General features: G+C 36.7%; 3 protein-coding genes across 3 annotated transcripts; all 3 read left to right on the forward strand.

Moving 5' to 3' along the window:
* Positions 1-1,236: 1,236 nt before the first annotated feature.
* LOC116192375 (bidirectional sugar transporter SWEET17-like) lies at positions 1,237-4,667 on the forward strand. The gene is made up of 6 exons (XM_031520914.1): positions 1,237-1,390; positions 1,512-1,548; positions 1,662-1,872; positions 2,113-2,274; positions 2,824-2,943; positions 4,269-4,667. Exons 1-6 carry the CDS (start codon positions 1,360-1,362, stop codon positions 4,473-4,475), a joined length of 768 nt encoding a protein of 255 aa, XP_031376774.1. The 5' UTR covers positions 1,237-1,359; the 3' UTR covers positions 4,476-4,667.
* Positions 4,668-13,083: 8,416 nt separating this feature from the next.
* LOC116193299 lies at positions 13,084-13,939 on the forward strand. The gene has a single exon (XM_031522116.1). The coding sequence runs from the start codon at positions 13,200-13,202 to the stop codon at positions 13,698-13,700; it is 501 nt and encodes a 166-aa protein (XP_031377976.1). The 5' UTR covers positions 13,084-13,199; the 3' UTR covers positions 13,701-13,939.
* A 3,349-nt stretch (positions 13,940-17,288) lies between these two features.
* Positions 17,289-19,284, forward strand: LOC116214718 (serine/threonine-protein phosphatase PP1-like). Its single transcript, XM_031550154.1, has 3 exons — positions 17,289-18,451; positions 18,555-18,767; positions 18,860-19,284. The coding sequence occupies exons 1-3, from the start codon at positions 17,690-17,692 to the stop codon at positions 18,881-18,883; spliced, it is 999 nt and encodes a 332-aa protein (XP_031406014.1). The 5' UTR covers positions 17,289-17,689; the 3' UTR covers positions 18,884-19,284.
* The last annotated feature ends 89 nt before the right edge of the window (positions 19,285-19,373 follow it).

The raw sequence follows: 19,373 nt of genomic DNA on the forward strand, positions 1-19,373 counted from the left end.
ACTTCCAGATACTAGAATATAGACCGAGAAAATGATTCTAACGTTGCCATATAAGAGGAAAGGTACTCTTACAAATGGACATAGATCAATTTGCCCAAGTAATTAGGACCCCATTGCATTTATTTATTTATTTATTATTTATATTTATAAATATGCATATACATGCTCCACCGAATATATTTAATCCACTTGAATCAATGAACAAATTTATTTGAAACTTAAAATTTTATTATTACTTATTGGTGATTTGGCGCTTATTCCCCTTAAATAAGGTTCGAATTCGAGTCATACGAATATATAAAATTTACTTTTAGGAGAATTTTATCCATTAATACCCCGCCCTTGCCGCCGATTCAAACTTGAATTAAATTGGCTCCATTAAAATTCTAGATATCAAGTGGGAAAAAGAAGAAGAAGAAGGAAACAACATGTATTGGTTGAAGTAGTTCGACGGTTATTTTCCTTAAATAAAATCTCGGGTTCGAGTCTTGTGAATGAAGAAAATTTAAGTTACGAGAGTTTTACCCCTTAATGCACCGGCTCGGCTCGACTGGATTAATCGAAACTCATCAAGTTATCGAATATCAAGATGCACACCAGAAAAAAGAGTATGATGGTCAGATATAGTTTTCCTCTGGATCCGGATCCGGCCCCTATTCAATCATTGGCGTACAAAAAAAATATCCCATGCATTATATATATTAATTTGGTTTCTAGTATGAATTGACTCATAGAAATTGTTGCACTAACCCTATAGAAATTTAAGAATATTTCTACTCGATTTCAATTTAGATCCGCCGTAAAGTTCTTTAATGTTATAGTTATATAAGTATATATATATATATATATATAATATAATGTAGGAATTTTTTCCATGAAAGTGAATTTACTTGTGATACTATAGTATAGGAGTTCGAAATTCAGTGAAAATATCTCATCATAAAATTGAAATCCGAGCCTGATGCTTACTTGTCTTATGACGATATTTCATATATTTCATTAATGAAATATCGTCATAAGTTCTTTCTCTCAATTCCTTGATTAAGGATCAAGGGATTTCGAATTTAATTCTCATTAATGAAACAGTGTATGTTCCTTTCTTCTATTTTTTTTTAGGCCAATAAAGAATCTTTTGTAGTGAAAAAAATATAAATAAATTCTCTCTCCTAAGCTTATGGTGAAGCCCTCTTGTCCCTCTCTCTCTATATATACTTGTGCGGATCTGTGTGGAGAGACTGCATGTACAGAGTCCTAAATTCTCCCAGCTGTCTGGGAAGAGGGAATTAGGCACACTGTACACACAGCTTTTGTACCTTTTCTGTCCGGACCAGAAAGGAGAGATCTTTCCTTCAGCAAAACATGTCGTTGAGCTTCATCCTCGGACTCGTAGGTAATGAAAACTGACTCTTAAATGCTTACAATGAGGCGTCAACCGGACTATCTTCTTCAGCTTCTGCATGCACTGACTAACTTCTTCATTTGGAATTCTATGTACGACATTATTTCTGCAGGTAATATCACGACCGGGCTCGTCTGCCTCGCTCCTGTGTACGTACACTAATCTCCAAAGCCTTATATACTTGCATTGTATTTGATCAATCAGTTGCGCATAATGTTGATAATGTTGATGGGAACTTATGTATAATTTGATTAATTTTCAGGCCAACGTTCTGGCATATCGTGAAGAAACGATCGACAGAGGAATTCGAGAGCATTCCATACATATTCCAGCTCGTGAATGGGTGCTTCTGGACTTATTACGGGATCGTGAAGCCGAACAGCATCGTTGTGGCCACTGTCAATGGATTCAGTGTCGCTCTTATGACCATCTATGTTGTCATATTTCTAGTCTTTGCTCCACTGAAAATGAAAGTAAGCTTTCTTCTCCTAATAAGAAATTAAGCAATCTTGAATCAACACAGCTTCGTTACATTGATTAGTACAGATCATCACCAGAAGAGATCTTCTTCATCATATGGTTTCTGAATTGACTTTCAGTAAAAAATTAAATGAAATAAGAACCAGCTATCCAACCATTTTTGCAAGTCATCTATCTTTTTTCGGGCTATGTGTTTTATCTTCCTTTTCTCTTCCCCTTTCATAATGATTCAGGTGAGGACGATAGTACTGGCGGTGACATTCGATATAGTGTTCCCGTTAGTAGCTATTTCATTGTCGGTGTTGATTTTAGATCGGGAGATGCAGATCAGCACCGCAGGCCTTCTAAGCGCCATCTTTAGCATGATCGCTTATGGTTCTCCTCTTTCTGCCATGGTAAATATATAAAGATGTGTGTATATGTTTACGTGTTTCCATATATGTATATTATATATAAACGCATTCTATAATTCTTTGACTTTCATTTCCCAAACCTTCCAAAAGAAGTAGTGGCCTCACGATCCCAAGAGGTGGGCTGTCCTAATTTTTACATACATTCCTAAGAGGTGGAACAAGTTGTCGGCAAAAAAAAAAAAGGGGGGTAGAATTTACCCATCGTGATTTTTCTAGTGAATTATTGAGTGAAAAATAGGTGAAACAATTAGTTGTCTATTACAAGAAATGAAGGGGATTCAATGTAGAAACATTTATAACTTGTTTATTAGATCGCCTGTTTACAAAGAATTATGGGGAGATATTTGGGTTATGGAAGGGTCCATAATATGTCCCCCAATCCAAATAAGCTGTTGTTATTAACACCTTTTTTTATCATGAACATCCTATTTTTATTGCCCACTCTCAGCTTCCTTCTCTCTAATCCCCTAAGTATGCAAAAGGATTAGAAAAAAGAAGAATATATATAACTAACTATTAACTCTTTTGCAGAAAACAGTAATTATTACGAAGAGCGTGGAGTATATGCCATTCACGCTTTCATTTCTCCTATCCGTAAATGGAGGTGTATGGACAGTCTATTCCATCCTCACAAAAGACATCTACATTGGAGTAAGTTGCTTTTAACAATATATATATATATATATATATATGTGTGTGTGTGTAATTACTGATTATATTGTAACATGCCGCTCATTTATTCCATTGATTTTTTTTGGAATAATAAAATATGAATAAATAAACATGCCTACAGTCACATACATTATGGAACACAGCACCAGAGACCGATACATATTAAATTGTTATTCTTTGTATACAAAAAAAAAATGGAAATAGCCCTCCATATAGGGAGAAACTTTTCTTTTTCTTTTTTTTCTTTAGTCGATGGGAGATACATTTAATTTTATTAATTGTTTGCATGCTCATGCTCATATTTATATTACTATTTGCAATATTTTCTTTCCTTGTCTTTCATATTAACTTTACAACCTAATAAACATAATTATAACATATCTCATCAAGTGCTTCATGTATGCTCATTAATTGCGTCGGTGTCCCTAAATTGTTTTATATACGTGTTTTAGGCACGATGTATACACAAGTGTCATTCTAGTATATACACGTTCATATAAAAACGTGAATATTAAATTCCTTCTTTTATGCAGATATGTTCCCCTGATCTAAGAAACTTGTAACCTCTGTTCAGCTGCCTATAGTTATATAATTATTAGTTCACTCCAGCTAGCACGTCAGCCCTAATTAAGCTGTCAAATATTTCTTAAATCATGAGAGAGAGAATATTTTGGTTTCGTTAAGGTGGGTTGGACATGGAATCAATGGTTAATCCCGACAAAATCGAAGATACACATATTGCAACATATAATTAATCTTTCTGGCAGAATTTGGCGTTGACCGCAAGAATGGTATGTAGACATATATCGTTTTCTTATTCTGCATGTATCCATGTCCAAGATGTCCATCCTCCTATCATGGCATATTAAATATTTTTAATAATAATTCGCCCAAAAATTATTTATAATAATAATATAATACTCCTCAGAGGTTGAGGAGTATGATTTCTTTGAATAAGTTCCAAACATGTTCAAATCACTTCAGAAATCATGAACCACTGGGACTGTATGTATAGCCAAACAGACATGTCTTTTGAGTTTGTAAAGGTGTTCATTTGAATCGTAAATTTAAGGGCGAAATCCAAATCCCCTAAGTAGACTGTGTAGTAGTACAAATCCTCTTTATTAGATTTTTTTTTTAAATTTCACTACTTTATATTGATGAATGGGTCTCCCTTATAAATATATATATATCTATATATACACGTATATACACATGCATATATATATATATATAGAGAGAGAGAGAGAGAGGAGGTAAAACTAATTTATTTATTAACTAATTAAATTAAATATTTGTTGCAGATTCCAAATGTGACCGGACTTGGCTTGGGGATATTTCAGCTGCTTCTGTATGCGATGTATTGGAAACCGAAGAAGGTGTCATCCATCGATGGAAATGGAATTGCTGTGGGTGCAGGAGATCTCGAAGATGGAATTGCTGTTCATGAACCTCTCCTCCTTCCAAATTCACCCGCCACTCCTAAACAAGAGAATATCGACGAGCAATGAGAAAAGAACGGAATCCCGATTCGATTCTACATGTATTATATTTTTGCGTCTCCTCATTCGAATAATCTTCTAGATATGTACATGTATGTTATGATTATGGTTTATTGAACAAGTAATATGATTTAAATGTAGTTCGACCAAGGGATGGAACGGACATTACCTCTCTCCCTCTCTCTCTCTCTCTCTCACTCTAATTGGAGACTAATTCTCGATTCTTGCTTCATGTATACGTGCGTATGGCAAAAGTAAAATATGAGAGTAAGAGTATCGTTGTACAGAAGTAATTAGACTTTCACTAAATATTTAAACTAAACAATTAATTTTTATTCAAACGATCATTTTTGAAAGAGTGGATTAAAATAAAATCAAAAACTAAACTAAAGCAAGAAGCAAACACTATTAGTAATCAATGATTATGAATTTAAGACTATCAATTTTCTATAGCACCTTATACAGAAATGGATCATTCTCTCTCCATGTTGTTGAATACTCGAATTATTAATCTAGGGTTCTAAAATCTCCCTACGCCTCTCCCAAGTGCCGTAGGAATGCATTTTCTGTATCGAATTAATTACTCTATTCGTAAGCAATTAATCAGTAAGAACCCCATATTAATCATCAACTCTAATTGGTTGCCTAAGATGATCATGTTTATTCCTATATCCATATCACGAATGAGTCCGGTTTTCCAACACAAACTCAGACTATTCAATTTTCCAAATTCATCTAGATTTCCATATCAAATGAATTGGTGGCCAAACAATTGACAACAAGAACAAGATACGACTAAGCAAATCAATTGAATTCAATAAAAACATTAAAAAGAAAACAACGTTCACAAATCTATAAGAAAAATATTAGGTTTATTGCAACTACAAGTATTAGAACCTCTTCTCCTTCCAACAATTTTCATTTGAGCACGAGAGAAGATCAACCGACGATGAAATACTCCACACCCGATTCCACATATCTACTTTTTGTGGTGCATTGAGCAGCAGTCGCGTCTCATTGTTCTGAATATATATAATCTTCATAATATGAACATGTCTGGTTTCAAATTACTAATTTAACACAGGTGATATAAACATGGTTCAACCTAGAGATAATAACGTACGAATTCTCTCAATTCTCTTATAACGGAAACCAAATATTCCCAATGACACGCTAAGGCCGCATCGACTCGACTACAGCTAGAAACTGAAACAACCACTAGTAAAATCAACCGAACAAAACAGGATATCAAATCCGAGGGCCTCTTGCCATCTCAATAAAACCAGACAATGCAAATTAGTTGTCCTGGTCGAACTCACTTCACTACTCTGATCGAATTATTAGAGGGGTACGCAGTTGTACCGATCATAGCATAACCCACTTGGAGCTGAGTCATTGTTGACGCATTTTGGAAGCCAGGTCGAGAGAACGGCATTTTCATGTAATTATTTTCATTTTTCAGTAGTCTATTATCTTTATTTTTTAGTGAATTATTGTCGTGGAATATTCATCAATAATTAACTAAAATATTGGCTTAGGCTACCATATCATTCACGCTCTCAAATAAAACAAGAGAAGATACACTCTTAATCATTACTCTTTAAGATGTAATGTACATGCATGGACTGTCTTCTTATTTCTGCAGGTAGCATCACGACCGGGCTAATCCACCTTGCTTCTGCGAATGTAATCATGCTCCACAGGCTACATGAAATAAAATATCATCCTGCAGAAAGAGACAAATTAATAAGAAAATTCATTGAGAAATGAAGTGCAGTGGTGCACACTTTTTCCTAATTATTTGAAGACTTCAAATTTGATTTTTATACTGAGATTACTTATACCTTTATTATGTTTCAATTTTTTTATTTCCTCATATTAAGTGTATAATGAGAATTTATAAATTATTAAAAAAAACATTTAGGCTCATCTGAAGTCAAAAGTACACCTAGCATTACCTAGGAATATTCCTTGGAGTTGGTCGGTATGATGATTTCGGAGGAATTTATCCAGCATAACAATGCATGACTTGCTCCTCGAAAATCTAGCTACCATTTCGAATTTTGACCATCGTTTCCAGCCAAGATTCGTCGGAATACCTGAAGAGTCAAATTGGTTGCCTGCTGAATGGTGGATTAAAAATTGGAATTCAAATCCTGAAGTTCTTGCGACTTATTCCATAATTATTATTTTTTTATAGTGGACGATTTGGCTCGAATTAATTTAGTTGAGGTCTATTGAACTTTTAAATATTATGGTGTATACCAAAAATAGTAATTTCAACGTTGCCATTATTAGATATGGTGTGATTTATATATTTTTTACTCAATAGCCACTTAAGCAGTAAGGTACTCGTACAAATGGACATGGATCAATTTAGCCCCAGTAATTAGGCGACCCCCCTTGCATTTATTTATTTATTATTATATATTAAATAATGTGTATGTATATAATAATAATGTATAGTGTTGATTTCCTCTGTCCAGATCCGGCCTCTATTCAATCATTCACGTACACAAAAATATCCCATGCATCACGACCGCAAAGAAAAATATATCCCATGCTTTATATTGATTTGGTTTCTTGCATATTAATCTACATGAATTGACTCATAGAATATGTTGCACCAACACCCAATAGAAATTTACGAATATATATACTCGATTTTGAATTTGCTTCAACTTTCACCGTAAAGTTTCCTAATGGTATATATATATATATATACATATATATAATGTAAGAATTTATTCCATGCAAATGAATTTTACTTGTGATACTGTAATATGGGCGTTCGTATCTCATGACCAAATTGAAGCCCTAGCGTGCCTCTTACTTGACCTTATGACAATATTTAATGAATTTAATTTTTATCAAGGGAACTGTTGTGTCACTTTTATTTCCCTTTCTCCTATCCTTTTTCTAGGCCAATAAGCCTCTTTGTTCGCCTATTTCCCGGCAGGCCTTTTTAGCGCCATCTTCAGCATGATCGCCTATGGTTCTCCTCTTTCTGCCATGGTAAACATATGTTATATATATACATGTTTGATTGTATGTGTACGTGCTTTCACATATGTATATTATAAACAAACGCATTTTATAATTCTTTGACTTCCACACCTTCCAAGAGAAGAAGTTGGCCTTCGACAGAACTGGAACGAATTGTCCGCCAAAAAAAATAAATTGTTGAGAAAGGAGGTGTAGTGCAGTGACTAACACTCTCACCTGATAACCTAGAGGTTCCGGGTTCGATTCTCATCAGTGGGACTATCTGTGCCCCTTTAGTTTGATTTCCTTTTAATTTCCTTGTACTAGAGCATGAGCCTCCTATTGTAATCGGAAAAAAAAATTGTTATTGAGGGAAAAATAGGTGATACAAGTTGTCTATTATAAGAAATGAATGGAATTCAATGTAAAAACATTTTATATCTTGTCTATTAGATCGCGGGTTAGAAAGAACTATAGGGAGATATTTGGGTTATGGAAAGGGTCCATATATCTCCCAATTCAACTAAGCTGTTGATTATTAACACCTTCGTATCATGAACATCCTATTTTTATTTTTCATCTAATGCCCTCTCTCAGCTCCCTTCTCTCTAATCCCTAGAGTCTACGAATAGATTAAAAATTATATATATATATATATATATATGATTACCCTCTATATATATATATTATTAACTAGTAACTCTTTTTTTTCCAGAAAACTGTAATTATAACGAAAAGCGTGGAATATATGCCATTTCTACTTTCATTTATCCTATTCGTAAATGGAGGTGTCTGGATTGTCTATGCCATCCTCACGAAAGACTTCTTCATTGGGGTAAGTTGCTTTCAATTTATATATATATATATATACACACATTTACTGATCATATTGTAACATGCCGCTGATTTATTCCATTTATTATTTCTTATTTTTGGAAATAAATAAAATATAAACACGTTATGGAATGTACTATAAGCCGATATATATTAAATATATATATGTGAAAATAAAGCACGAGCCGAATTCTCATACCTTCACATCATCAAAAATAAAAAACGAAACTCTCTATCTTTGCCACGTCATTACTTATATATTAAGGAATTTTCTTGTCATTAATTATGCGGTAGGATATATATTATTTGCATATAACCCAACAAGATATATATAATAAAATAAAATATACAATCGCTCTTGCAAGACCACACCGTCACCTTAATTATGTAAATATTATATACATTGGAATCTTTGACATATTCAATGAAATATGTAATGAAATCTACGTATTAATAACCCATCGAAAATATATGTATTAATAGTTGAAGATAACATAAACACATATTATAGGAATAAATATATGTTTTTGATACAACTGAATATTTAGTGTATTTTTTATAATTGCATATATATATATATAGCCCTTAAATATTATTGTAACGGTTATATCGTATACAAAATAATGTTGTCAATATATAAATAAAAAATAATATATAGTGGGGATTTTGGCTATTGTATAGATCCCATATCAATAGAACATATATTGATAATTATAGATCTGTCAATAGGAATATATATATATATATATATCTATATATTGATAATTTGATACATGTATAATATATCGTTGATATATACAGAAACATATATATTGATATATGTAGTCTTATTCTTTTATGAGAGGCAATGGGAACTTGATTTGGGATATGTAATTTTTTATTGTAATTTTATTTCTGTTTGCAAAGACATGGCTATCTTTCTGGACTTGATATATATATATATATATATATATATATATGCAACATAAACACTGATATTTCGTCAATTTGGTCTAATCCGACATTAATTTGGTCTTTTCATAATGGGTTCATCAGACTTCACTTGGTAAGTTCATTAATTGTTTTTATCATTATATTTTCTTCATATATTTTCATTAATTTTTTCACATATTTGGATGACACTTCATTTTTATTCATATTTTTATTTCTCACAGTTTAAAGTGCCACAATGGTTTATCATATGTTAAAAGAATTGGATCAAAAAAAGATATATGAACAATTAGAGTGAGGTTAACATGATTGTGGAATGTCGTCAACATAAGAACTAATGAAGTCATCAATCTCGACATGATATTCTTTGATGATGAGGTATTTCTTTGTACGCTTTGAGTAAATATATTATTTTATTTATGTTAAAATTTAATTATTAAATAAATTATTTTTCTAATGAAATTAGGGTTCATTGATGCATGCAAGTGTAAGAAGGTCTCAAATCGATCTATTTATGTCGTTACTTTGTGAAGAAGGAGAGTTATACGCTATTAAGAATTTCAAGATAACGACCGCCTCAATCGAAATATTGCCCAAATGTTAAATATTAGTATCACGAATGTTATTATAAAACATGTATTTAAAAAAAATTCACCAAAAAGCACTAAACAAATACACAATATAACATATATATATATATATGTTTTCTCTTTGAAATATTGATAATTATCGGTAGGAATATAGTTACATATTTTATTTATGGATTCGCCCACGCATTGCGCGGGTAATCGCCTAATTTTTATTGTTTGTATACAAAGCAGAATGAAACGAAAGATGGAAATAGCCCTGCATATAGGGAGATACTCACATTTCATTAATCGGTTGCATGCATATGCTCATATTTATATTGCTATATGCAAGATCTGCTTTCCTTGTCTTTTATATTAACTTTACAACGCAATAAACATGACTAACATATCTCACCACATGCTTCATCTGCTCATAATTGCGTCGGTGTCTCTAAATTTGTATTGTTATACGTGTTTTAGGGACAATACGCACGTATTGTTCTAGTGTATATATATATACACGTACACACGTACATATAAACGTGAATAATATATTCCTTCTTTTGTACAAATGTATATACAACTTATATCGTTCTAGGAAACTTGCCAACCTCTATTCAACTGCCCATAGTTATATTACTTCAGTTCAGGTAGGCTGTCAAATATTTCTCAAGCAATGAGAGAGAATATTTTCATTTCATTAAGGTGGGTTGGACAAGGAATCAATGGGAAAATCCCGACGAAAACAAAGATACACAAGTGAACATAATTAATCACTTTCTCTCGCAGCTTCCCAATATGGCGTTAATCGAAAGAAGGGTAATATAGACATATGCGTGTTCTTATTCATGATGTATCTGTGTCCAAGATGTCCGTCCTCCAATCATTGCATATTAAATATATACAATATATGTTGTCTCATAAGTTATAATAATCTCGAACCCCAAATATTAAATTTCTTTTCCATAACATAAATAAAAAAATAATTAATTACGTAAAAAACACAACCGTTACACTTTTTTCTAAATATAGTATGACTTTTAGAATGAAAAAAAAAGGACCTTTTGCATTTTTTGCTAAATATATTATAACATTTGCAAAGTAGCATATAAATGTACTACATTTACACTTTTTTTTAAAATATATCACAATCTTTAAAAAATAGTACATAAATACATGACTTTTAGGTTGAACTGCAATTCTAACACAAAGTCAATTATTCCATCAAATGTAAAGATAACAGCTAGCGGGAGTTAACGATACAATGTGACACAACATGATTGAACAAGCGGCACTCATCATCTACATGTTAGTTGTTATCATCCAATCATATGGAATCTACTCATCCAATCATGTTCTATCACGTGGCATCGTTAGCTCATGTTAGTTGTTATCATTACAATTTTATTGAATAATTTACATTATGCTAAATCCGCAACTAAACTTAAAGGTCATGCTATATTTAGGAAAATGTGCAAATGTCGTTTTTTATATGTTACTCTCCAAAGGTTGTGCTACATTTAGAAAAAAATGCAAAGGTCGTGCATTTTTAAATTATTTTCAAGGGTCGTACTATATTTAAGAAAATGTGTAAAGACCGTACTTTTTTAGGTAATTAAGTCCAAAAAAAAGATGCACTAGCACATATATCAAATACAATTCTAGTGATGAAATTACTCATATCCTTTCATTTGATTTCTTATTTATTTTTTTATATTAAATGGATGTGTCTCTCTTGTAATTAGCAAAAAAAAATAATGCCCATACATACACGTGCATTTATATATATATATATATATATATATATATATAGAGAGAGAGAGAGAGAGAGAGAGAGAGAGAGAGAGAGAGAGAGAGGAAGTGAAATTAATTCACTGATTAACTAAATTAATATTGGTGGCAGATTCCAAATGGGACCGGACTTGGCTTAGGGACACTTCAGCTGCTTCTTTATGCTATGTATTGGAAACCGAAGAAAGGTTCATCCATCAATGGCACAGCGGTGGATGCAGGAGATCTCGAAGACGGAACTCTTCATGATCCTCTCCTCCTTCCAAGTTCACCCGCCACTCCTAAACAAGAGAAGATTGACGAGCATTGAGGGAAGGCATGGAATCCCGATTCGATTCTGCATGTATTCTATTTTTTGCGTCTCCTCGTTCGAATAATCTTCTAGATACACATGTACATGTTGTTACATTTACGATTCATTAAACAAGTAATATGATTTATATGTAGTTCGCCAAAAGATGAAACGGGTATTACCCCTCTCTCTCTAAATGGGAAACAAATTTCCCGATTTTCGTTTCATGCGTGGTCATCACTTTCCGAGTCATTAATTCGGCGAAAGACAGAAAATGACCACCTCAAATTGGTGAAAGCATAACAATATATGATGTATCCCATATTCGTGCCTTCGGGTTGTATATTGTGAATTTGAGAGGGGGGTCATGTGCGAGGCGATCTCCATTAATAAAACTAGGCAAGCTGTCCTGGGCGAATTAACTACTCCCATCTAATTATTTGAGGCGTACGGTAGGGTGTACTGATCATATGGCCAGATGGGGCTGGGGAGGCATGACGACCCCCTTAGAGAGAGAGAGCTCGGGGTCGCCGGCATGACGATCCCTGAAGCTCAGGCCTCCCATATCAAAAGTAACATTTTTTTAGTAAATTAGCGAGAAAGAAAAGGTTTGCGGTAGCCAAATCAGCCAATATCGCGTGGGCTCTACAATCGGAACGAAAATGAAATGTAAGATACTCCAATATATTTATTTACCAGACGAGAGCGTGTTAAGTAGTCTCTCTAGTTGATCGGTCATCACAATAAGCGGAATGCGCACATCGATTCGCATCAATTTTTCTTTTTTCCGTTTAGTTTTCTTTGACGCAAACATAATGCATGCTGTTTGCAGCACTCATTTGACATCATCAATCTCCTCCTCCTCCTCCTCCTTCTCCTCTTCTTCTTCTTCTTTAGAAGGATATCGACTTCACAAGAAATCGTTTCTCGGGACTGATCCAGTGGGATTTGAGCTCGAGGATATGTCCCAAGATGAACAAATTCTCTTAGCTTATTAGTCGATTTTTTTTGTTGGCATCATGAGCATGGCTTTCAAGTCACATGAACTTACAGTTTTATTACTTCTTCCAAGCCCAGTACCAAGAGGGCCCATTAGATCCTCTCAAGAAGCGCGGCCCAACCCAACAGCTTCCTCAGTATTCACGAAGCCTGTCGGGTGCCGTGCTGAGGGAGATGGGAGGAAAGAGATGATGACAGAGAACAAAACAGAAGTCTTCAACTACCATTCAATTTCCGCGAAAACGCACAGTTGAGCCTCAACTTTTCCTGCGACATCATCACAAAAATTCAATCTTTGCGAACGACTCAGACCCACCCCAGAGGAAGAAGAACATGGCTCCAATCTGCCCTCCAAGATCTGCAATCCTGTCAGCGATCCTCTGCCTCGTCCTGGTCTCGGCTGCCCAATCGAAGCGATCGGCCTACGACGTCCTCGGTGACTACAACTTCCCGGCCGGAATCCTCCCCATAGGGGTCCGAGACTACGACCTTGAGTCGTCGTCGGGCCAGTTCTCCGCCTATTTCAACGATACCTGCAGCTTCTCCCTCGAGGGCTCGTACCAGCTCCAGTACAAGTCCACCATCAAAGGGGTCATCTCCGAGAACAAGCTCACGGGCCTGCAGGGCGTGAAGGTGAAGCTATGGTTCATGTGGGTCGACATCGTCGAGGTTAGTCGGAACGGAGACAAACTCGATTTCTCGGTGGGGATCGCTGGTGCTGATTTCCCCATTGATAACTTTGAGGAGTGCCCGCAGTGTGGGTGTGGGCTGGATTGTGATAGTAGGAAGGTCGGTGGGATTAGGAGGATGAGCCATCTTGTTTCTTCCTCTTGATTGGATGAGCTGTTGGGATTTTTTTTGTAATTGAGAGTTACCCTGTTTTAACTGTGTTTAATGATTGGATAAATATTGCTCGCCATTCATTGCTTAATTATCTGTTGCTTCCGTTCGATATGGCTTTAATAATTGTGCTCTTCTTATGGAGCAGCTGGAATTTGAGCTGGAATGACTGGGAACATAACTATTTGATTTGTCATGTTCGAGAAAAAGCAGTATCCAAGTGATTGAATGTACATGGGAATGATGTTTTCTCGGTTTAATGCTTTAATATATTGCTGCTCGCATCTTGTTTGGCTTGCTTTAGGTAATGCTGCAGATATAAAACTATCTGACAGGCAGAATTCATTGACATTGTATACCATGATGTGATCCTTGGCTTTAGTTTGGGAATCGTGTGGGCATCGAGATTCCAGTTTATTGATCTGGGCTTCCTCTTCTTTCTCAGTTATTATCTGTCATTTTATGGTACCCAGCAAAAAAAAATAAAAAAAATCTGTCATTTTATAGATGATTCTGTCCAGCGTGTGAGTATCTACCTGCCGCCATTGACAGTATCTCAGTACGGCTCAAATAGATTACATTGATGAACAACTGCAGTTCAGAATGGTTTTTGTTGATTACGTTTTCCTTTTGTCATGGATTCTTCACTGAGTAAGAGTCCCGGGGAAAGCTATTGAGTATGGAAGTTAAATATTCATTCCCCAATTAAGCTATTGTCGAGCATTCATTGATCTTTTGTAGCCAGTTGCCATGGGGGACCCTTTGGCCTTTTGCATTTTCGTCATCCTTTGCTTGCACGCACGCTATTACTAGATCATTTATTCTTCATCGCCATGAATTGGGCTCTGTTTCTGGATGTCTCTACCTGATGATCAGTCTTGCCCGCGATCTTATTAAGATCTTCTATAATCTCGTACATGAGGTGTTTGGAGTTACTGCCTCATCACTTGTATCAGAGATCAAAGGCATCGTTGCCGGAAGTTGCTTGGAAGCTTACATATCCCCCGGAAGATATTGAACCAAGTGGCCTGAAGTACATTCTGCAACAGATGCAGTGAAAAGCAAAGAAGTGGAGCCTTTTGAGACCACCTAAGTTTCCATGGCTTTCTTTCCTTTCTTCTTGTTCAGCTCATGGCAGCACTGACTTTTAGTTGGGTCAGGTTGATGGAGAAACGCCGGTGGCCATCATCTACTGACCTTCTGATTCTGTGGGACGATGGTTTCAAACTCAATTTCCTTCCCCAGTAAACCATCTCGTCCCGAACTTCGGCTCGGTCAAATCAAATATGGGCCCTCAATGCCAACCAAACTTTTGGAAGTGGATCCATTTCTAGGAATTGTTTCAACTAGGGAAGGTAATTTCGATCCAGCCTGTAGGGATCCGCCTTGGCCCGACCCATTTGGGCCAGGTCAGACCCGATCTCTACAGGGCTCAGGTCGGGCATGGATCTTGCGTGGGACCCACCCGTCCCGCCCTACCGTGTATGTTTTCCATAATATAAAAATTTATAATATATTTACCTAATAATTTGTATTAGCGAAATTACTTTTAGTATTATTTTAACTTGTGTATTGTTTGTGTTAGCGCCCTAACCTAACTGATCATTCAAGTCTGCTGTTTCTTTAAAAAAAAAAATGGTTTTGTAAACCAGTAGACAGAGCAGGGCACAGCTCAGGCATATCCCAATTTCAGCATGGAATAACGGTGCATTATGTTTCTCAATCGAATCAACCTTGTTCTTGGCATTGTCTCTGGAACGATCGAGGGCCTCCAAAACTGTGTTATAGATACTCGACAATCGCGTTTGATGCATGAGCAACCATATATGGAAAGGTGAAAATTCGATGAATAATGGGGAGGAATCTCGAGTAGTTGGAATTCATCGCTATTCCTGATAGGGAACCACGATAGGTGTCTATTTCTGGATAAAATCTATGGATGGGGTCAAAGAAGTCAGCAAAAGTAAGCCATGTCTGTTGCTTACTTCTTGTGCTTCTTCCTTTCTTTCCAACTTTTCCTTCTTAGCTTTCTAATGGCGATTGTACTTCTGGTTAAGCAATCGAAACAGAAACTAAGGAAACTTCGTGACCCCAGAAAGAGTCATACCACCCGTGTCTGTTTTCCGTTCGTTTAGATAATTTTACATAGGCACGGGTTCGCGATCCCCGCGACTCATGTTCCGGTCCATAGCGGAATCTCATTTGACTGTCTGCGACAAGATAAATACCGAATGATTAGTGGTTTAATCGAAGTGGATTGGATTCAGCCCAAATTCAACATGCTAGCTAAAATGGTTGGACTTGGATATGGCAGCACTTCATTGGTCAACCATATAACTGAATTTTCGGTTAGTCATTGGGGTGGGGGAAGCAATTGGGAAACCAGAACTCCGACATGGCGCGCGACGATTGGGCGGGACACTAAAATATTAGGGCAATAATTGAGAGAGAGAATGGGGAGAATGACATGAATTCCATGTTTCTGGTACACGTAATTATATTCTTATCGAAGCAACTGTTCAAAGTACGCGGTTTCATCAATTTGGGCAGCACGAAGGAGAAACAAAGAACATGTCGATTTCTAATTAACCCTCCTCTCTTTATTTACCAAAAGCCTCCACTCGAGAAAGTGACCATTAGTCCCACAACCCTTAACCATCACTCTTTCATCCAATGATGTCACCATCATCTCCTTGGATTCGAATCTACATTTGTGTATGATCCTAATTGAAGCAACTCTTATTACACAATCATGGCACGCACATAAGAAGTACTACTATATGACTGTCGCACCCACAATAGATGAAAAAAAAAAGAAGAAGAAGAAGAAGGAGAATATACATATGAATCGATTTGTATCAATGAGAATCAAACTCAAATACTTAAAAAAAAACACAGATCCGTCTACCTATCAAGAGATTGCTTTGCTTACCGCTCTTGTGACTTTTGACATAACTTGCAATGCATGTAAAGAATGCGTATATGTTTTTGTTGAAGGTCATATAACTGAGAATGAAACTCGATCCCCGACCCTAATTTTGAAGGGATGTATTTTATCACTGGCAACACTGTCCTCATTGCACATTTGTACGATATGAATGGAAAAGAAACATTTTCGGTCGATCGAATCCATTGATACGTACTTACCAAACATGTTGTTAGATCATCAAAAATCACACTTTGTTTTGCCCATGTCAAGTCCATCGTTTAGACTTATTAGAGGTAAAAGAAAGAGGAGATGATCAAGAACCACTTTTGGTTAATTACCCTTCTCAATTGATTATTATTGACTAATTGAATTAAGAAAGTGAGGGGTATTAGTGCACCTTTTGTGGTTCATGCAACGCGCCAAAGCAATTGCAGTGGAGAAAATAATAAGTGAGACTAACACACACTGTGGTATGAATCTTCCCATTAAATATCGGACATGTTATCCTATGGAACCCGCCACATTTTCTTCTTTTATAATTTTCTTTGCATTTGATTGGAATTAACACGTACCATCTCGAATTATTAGTCCCACCTAATATTTTCTCAACGCAATGAGTATATAGTCTTCTTGCATTACACTTCGTTAGAGTACCTTTTTTATTTTATTGGTAGAGTACATTCATCCTTGCATATAAATATCGCTTTAACTTATAGAAAATCCATACTTTAAAACCTTAATCAATTAATTAAAGATCTCACAATACCCCATTGTTCATCTCATCTCTTTTCTACTTCTGTCTGTATGTGTCTGTCTGTCTCTCAATCTTCAGGTGATGTACTTTTATATATTCTGGGTTCCAATTCCAAAGCTTTCATCAATGGCGTCCAAGTACTTGAGCACACGCCCCCGTTTCTCTCTTGCAGTGGGGTTAGCATAAACTCTGACAGAGTATCAGCATCTTCATACTTTGAATCCTCGTATTCCTCTTTGTCTCTCTGTCTGTCGCTCTATCTAAACTAGCTGGGGATAAAAGAGGGGAGGAGTAGCAAAGATGATGAAGCTGACGATAGAAGGGATGATGGAGAAGGGTATTTTGGATGATATCATAAGGAGGCTGCTTGAAGGCAGGGAAGGTGGAGGGAAGCAGGTTCAGCTCTCCGAGTCGGAGGTCCGGCAGCTCTGTGTCAACTCCCGCCAAATCTTCCTCTCGGAGCCAAACCTCCTCTGCCTTCGCGTCCCCATCAGAATCTGCGGTGACGTACATGGACAGTACCAAGACCTGCTCCGGCTGTTCGACCGCGGCGGTTACCCTCCCTCGACGAGCTACCTCTTCCTCGGCGACTACGTTGATCGCGGGAGGCAGAGCTTGGAGACGATATGCCTGCTCCTCGCATACAAGATCCGGTACCCCGACAGGATCTTCCTCCTGCGGGGCAACCACGAAGATGCGAAGATTAATCGGATTTACGGGTTCTATGACGAGTGCAAGCGGAGATTCAATGTCAGGCTGTGGAAGATATTCACCGACTGCTTCAACTGCCTCCCCGTGGCTGCGATCATCGACGACAAGATACTCTGCATGCATGGCGGGCTGTCTCCCGAGCTGCACAGTTTGGACCAGATAAGGGAAATCCAGAGGCCGACCGATGTTCCTGACAGTGGGCTCTTGTGCGATCTTCTCTGGTCCGACCCCGAACCAAAGATAAACGGATGGGCAGACAGTGATCGGGACATTTCATGCGTGTTTGGAGCAGATAGGATTGTCGAGTTCTTGGACAAGAACGACCTCGATCTCATCTGTCGGGGCCATCAGGTGAGAAATTTCCATCACCAACTGTCATGGCAGTTGCAGGTCATATGATTTGGTGACCGATCCTAACGGTACAAATTTTCTTTCTATATATTGGATATAAAAGGTGGTGGAAGATGGGTACGAGTTTTTTGCTAAACGGAGGTTGGTGACGATATTCTCAGCCCCAAACTACGGAGGGGAGTTCGACAATGCCGGTGCACTGTTGAGTGTCGATGCGAACTTGGTGTGCTCGTTCGAGATTCTGAAACCGGCAGACAGGAGAGGGCCAACAGGCAGCTGCAGCTCTTCTAGTTCATCGAGAGGGACAATCGATAAGGTAAATCCTTTTTCCTATTAACCCCTTGTCCAATTCCTCTTTTTGTATGTTATTCTTGAAATGGTTCCTTAACTTCATTCTCCATTGATCAGCCCCCAATATCAGGAAACATCTAATCCCCAACCGGGATTTTCTAAATCAAACTGGGAAAAACCCGAGCTAGGTCACTCGAAGATTACACTTTGGTATGCCATTGTCGTTAGACGAGGCCTCAGGCTTTTCTTCATTTTTTGATGTAAGTTATGCACTTGGTAGATACTGCAATAACACTGCAGAATCGGGGGTTGGATCAACAGAAGATAACATCGATGTCTCAATCGATTGACTCTTTGTTGAGAATGTCTGTAGTTTAAAGTGTTTTTAGCTTTGGCTTCTTTTTCTTGAGTGAATTCTAGTTGTTGCTTTGTCTTGTTAACGTTGTCAAACAGCAAAGAGACCTTTGCTTTGAAGGAAGACTAAACCCAAAAAAGGCTACAATCAGCAAATCAATGATCATCTTTGTTGGCTTCTGCTGGAAGACTGCTCTTAATGCTTATCTTTCCACATCTACCAGGAAAAGAAAACAGTTTCCGATTCTTATCTTTCCACATCTACCAGGAACAGAAA

This window comes from Punica granatum, chromosome 1 (assembly GCF_007655135.1).
Source record: "Punica granatum isolate Tunisia-2019 chromosome 1, ASM765513v2, whole genome shotgun sequence".
Classification (NCBI taxonomy): domain Eukaryota; kingdom Viridiplantae; phylum Streptophyta; class Magnoliopsida; order Myrtales; family Lythraceae; genus Punica; species Punica granatum.

Coding starts and splice junctions, on each gene's coding strand:
- LOC116214718 (XM_031550154.1), top strand. CDS start 17,690: ATGATGAAGCTGACGATAGAAGGGATGATGGAGAAGGGTATTTTGGAT. Junction 18,452..18,554: donor TCATCTGTCGGGGCCATCAG/GTGAGAAATTTC, acceptor TGGATATAAAAG/GTGGTGGAAGATGGGTACGA. Junction 18,768..18,859: donor CGAGAGGGACAATCGATAAG/GTAAATCCTTTT, acceptor TCCATTGATCAG/CCCCCAATATCAGGAAACAT.
- LOC116193299 (XM_031522116.1), top strand. CDS start 13,200: ATGGCTCCAATCTGCCCTCCAAGATCTGCAATCCTGTCAGCGATCCTC.
- LOC116192375 (XM_031520914.1), top strand. CDS start 1,360: ATGTCGTTGAGCTTCATCCTCGGACTCGTAG. Junction 1,873..2,112: donor TTGCTCCACTGAAAATGAAA/GTAAGCTTTCTT, acceptor ATAATGATTCAG/GTGAGGACGATAGTACTGGC. Junction 2,275..2,823: donor GTTCTCCTCTTTCTGCCATG/GTAAATATATAA, acceptor ACTCTTTTGCAG/AAAACAGTAATTATTACGAA.